The 4,315-nt window shown below is 35.0% G+C and overlaps 1 protein-coding gene across 1 annotated transcript in view; it reads right to left on the bottom strand.

The window, feature by feature from the left end:
• CCDC39 (coiled-coil domain containing 39) overlaps positions 1-4,315 on the bottom strand; it is a 21,966-nt gene that overhangs the window by 16,896 nt on the left and 755 nt on the right. The window contains exons 2-6 of the mRNA XM_009895326.1: positions 3,965-4,084; positions 2,637-2,783; positions 2,169-2,327; positions 1,126-1,218; positions 912-1,040 (exon numbers count right to left, since the gene is read on the bottom strand). Of these exons, the coding sequence (XP_009893628.1) occupies positions 912-1,040; positions 1,126-1,218; positions 2,169-2,327; positions 2,637-2,783; positions 3,965-4,084 (648 nt within the window). The remainder of the gene's footprint in view (positions 1-911; positions 1,041-1,125; positions 1,219-2,168; positions 2,328-2,636; positions 2,784-3,964; positions 4,085-4,315) is intronic.

Here is a 4,315-nt window from a genome sequence, read left to right as displayed (position 1 = left end):
ATACTAGCAGAGCCAAGGATTTAGGTAGAGCCTTCTCATACATGCAATTATTCTTTTCCCCCTGTTCAAAAAAAGCCATTGTTACTTTGGAATCCACACTTATAATTTTTTTCTCTACATTGATCCTTCAGGCTTTTTCTGGTGCATCTGTTCTATTGCCCTGCAGAACTTTCTGAGGAGTTCACCCTTCTCCTGTCAAAGCCACGATAAAATATACTTTATTTGTACCTCTTGCCATTGTACCATCTGTGCATAAGACACTGACAAAACCAATGACAACTATATCTTTTAGAAATTAATACTAACTCATAACGCCTAACAGGATCTTTTTTGGATTAGAAGAGTGCTGTTGCTTCTCTCCATTTGCAGAATGTACTTAAGGACCAATTTTTAAACTCAATGTGATTATTTATCATAATTTTGAAATAAAGGTTAGTTGTGCATTTGTTCACAAAGGTAGCAACGCTAATTCCTTCAATAATAAATCTTCTATTTTCTTTTGTATATTGAATCCCAGACACAGAATCCCCTCCATGCAGTTGACTGTCCTTACACTCTAACATCCCATCTTCTTACTTCTTAGATTCTTAGCTCATAGAAAAGAAAATACTGAAACTGGCATGCTTTGCATTTTCCAACGACCTTGAGATTGGAAATTAAACCTTACATAGTATCAAGAAGAGCACCATTACTTACACTGAGAGATACTGCTTTCAAAATAAATTCTGCATGTATTTCAGTAATATCTGAACTTTGAAACACCTTAATAAAATAGAGATGTAAACACAAAGAGAACACTGAACATCTAAAAGACCAAATCATTCTACGTGCAACTGGTAAAATTCCTACCAATATCATAGACACAAAAAGTAGGGTGATATAGTGATACGGGTGAGTTACAGCAGTTTTACCAAAGCACAATGATCAATCTGTTGATCTCTTTTCTGCATCTGTTGTATTGCATTCTCCCACTGCCTGATGACTTCTTGCCTTTCCTGATGAACTCTGCGAAAATCTTCAGCTGTCTTGTCAAGCTCTATCTGTTCAAAGGAAAGCACTCCCATGATTTCGGATTTTAAAAATTTCATATATAACAAGATATCTTCAAGAACCTTAAGCACAAACCTGAGCTGTTATGGTTTCTGTAAGCTCATTATCAAGAGCTCTGCGCTTCTGATTTGCTTGCATGGTCAACTTTTCTACTTGAAGGGTTAATGCCTAAAATGAATTGATACAAAAATATAATGTATTTGAAATATTTACAAATATATAATGTCTTATAAATTATTAAAGCTCTGCTATAATTAGGGGTAAAATTACTGAGGCATCAATTTTGTTTCTGTTTTAGAGGAAGAAAAGAAAAAAAAAAAAAAACACATGAGAATCTAGCCTCCCAAATTTTTGGTCATGCAAGAGGCTATAATCTCTTGTCAGCCCTTGGGCTCCAAACTGGAGCCAGGCTAAAGTAATCCTCCACCACAGATAAATGCATATGTGGTGTCCATCAGCTATCTCACTTTACTTTTCCTACTATGCTGTGTGACTTGCTAACGTAACGATATCAGTAAGACTGTTTGTGTAAGCTGAAGTTTTTGGGTTAGGTACTTAATGAGTAAAAATCAATTTTCTTCTCCCTTTATTTAAAGGCTCAAAAGAATATTAACTAGAGATACTTATCTCTAAATTAATATTATACTTGAGAACTAACCCTTATAAAGTCTGAACTTGGTACTGTAATGTCTATTTATACCATTGTTCATTATTCTAGGCACCTTTACTGAAATAGCTGTACTTGGTTCTCAGTGCTATTAACAAATTCAGTTCTAATGGGAAAATGTACACTATTTGTCCTTTCTTAATTCTATGGCACTGTTTTCTAGACTTTATTACCCATTTGTGCACGTTCTCAGAAAAACTAAAATTTTACAGAGACGAACAAACAAATTAATCTCTTCAATTATGCCTTTCACCTTTTGTAAAGCCTGTTCTCTCTGACCTTTAAAATGAACCTCATATGGAATTGCACTGTTGTGCTAAGTGGAAACTAGTTTAAATGCCTTGTACAAAATCTTATCTCCGTCTTACCTGACTTGATAACATAACGAAGTCTTCAAATGCTAAAACCGCTCTATGTTTTGTTTCTGAAAATGGCTGCAATATCTACTTACTCCTAGTTTCCCTTCATCTTGTTGTGCATACTTCTGGATTGTAATAGCATCATTATCTATACGATTCGATTCCTTTATCCAGCTCTCCAGAACTTCCTCATCACAGTTCATCTGTTGTTTCAAGTTTTCCAGCTTCTTAGTGGTTTTACTTATAGTATTCTAATAAAATTAGAGATAAAGGGTTAATATTAAATGTCTAATTTTCTTTGCATAGTAACTGAAACAACCAGTTAAAGATACTTTAACAAGTTTACATACGTCTTGTTGTCAACAGAATTGCTAGTTTTCTTTTTTGTTAATTGTGTATTAACTGTGAAAAGTACATTCAGATAATTTACTGTAGTTTATAAGATTTAATTATAATTAGCTATTTTTGACTTACACTATTATTTCTGTAAATTCAAACAAGGACAAGTCATAAAACCTAATTGCACCATGGGTGTTCTCTTAAAAAAATTTACACCTTACTTCTTGAGTGTTTTTCTTTTCTCTTAAGGAAACAATCTCATCTTCCAGTCGTTTAATGTCACTTTTGAGACGTCCACGTTCTCTCTCAGCAAGGGCTTTAAAGTGTTGTTCAGTTTCAATTTCATTCTCTCTGGCTTTGTAAAGAGACTAGCGAATAATACAGTTCAACATTTTACAATAAGCAAGAGGCATATATCAACAAAACCCCCTTTTTTAACATACAATCAAATCCCAAGTCAGAGATGGTATGATTTTGTCATGTAAATATAGGAATTTTCAGAGCAACTTTATTGTTTGGATTTTAGTACCTCAGATATATGTATTCTAATATATATATACACGCACACACTCTGTATTGTATCAGATATCCACAGATCAACCATTTATAGCTCTAAAAAATAAATTCAAAGATATTTCACCCAAGATTCAGAATCTTAATATTTCAAAATCAAAATCTTAGTCTCTTGATTATCAGCGGCTTTACGTGAGATTCAGGAGGCACAGCAAAAGAAATCATTTTATTGTTTTGTGCAGAGACAGAACACTACCGGGCTGGCCTATAGCAGTATCTCTATATTGTCCACTCTATCCCACAAAAGTGATGTAACAGGGGTTTTCTTCCTTGTATAATAACAAATCTATTACCTACTGGAAACTTCTCTTAAATAGAGGCTACTACATGCTGTCTCTTTATGTGCAGATTAAAACTTGACTCTAGCACAAAAAAAATTTAGACCTTTCTTAAGGGGAAAAAAAAAATTTTAAAAAATTAAAAAGTTTCTGCAGGGAAGTTTCTATAGACTTTTTCACCTAGGATCTTTTACTTGAAAGGTGTGCAGCTTTGACTTGTGACTCTTTAAAAATCTAAACCACCCATTTTGGCCAATTATCTCAGAGTGTAAGTGAAGACTTGCACCATAACCATCTCATTTCATTTTTCATGTCCATGAGTTAACTCTTCACTAGCATTTCATGATTAACTCTTGACCCTTATAAAGATAAATTTGCTTTTCCCTTACACTGATGTTTTATTTTCCTTGACCAGATTTTTCTTATCATCTACAAAAGTCTCCATTAGTAAGAATTCTAAAATGTATCCTTCTTGGCTTTCTTCTAGGTGCAGTCATTTGATCTCAGATGGGCTTTTAAACGACTGTCACGTAATACCTCTGAGATACATAGTTTAACTCGTTTCCTGTTGAAGTCCTGGAATAAAGTCCTGACAAATCTCTAGCAAAGTGGGCAAAACACAGGGATGCCAGCCACAGAAAGGTGCTCAGGGTACAGGTCTGTCTGGTAACACGGATCTGCTGGAGGTAGCCATTTACCTGAGTGAAGCTGAACTCTTGTCTTACGTTTTTCAAATGAGATGTCATTGCTTCTATACGCTCTTCAAAGTCGGTCAACTCATTTTGCAGGTTTGCTTTTTCTTTTTGCATTTTCTGCAGCTATTTAAGAGTTAGAATTGTCAAGTAACTGCTTTCAGTTGAGTGCTTATTGCCTGCAACTACTTAAAAATGCAGCCATTGCAATTACTAATCAAAAAATGTAAGTAGTATGGACTACATTCCACCGAAGTAAGGAAATGAGAGCTTTCAGAAGAAAATCCCGAGCTTTGCTGAGGGATTGCACAGCCATCGGGCTGCCGAGAGGCGGGGGTGCCCGCCGCCCTGCCGGCC

This window comes from Charadrius vociferus, unplaced genomic scaffold (assembly GCF_000708025.1).
Source record: "Charadrius vociferus isolate BGI_N301 unplaced genomic scaffold, ASM70802v2 scaffold311, whole genome shotgun sequence".
Taxonomy (NCBI): Eukaryota; Metazoa; Chordata; class Aves; order Charadriiformes; family Charadriidae; genus Charadrius; species Charadrius vociferus.
The sequence above is the reverse complement of the archived record's forward strand: the minus strand, read 5'-3'. Positions and strand labels throughout refer to the sequence as shown.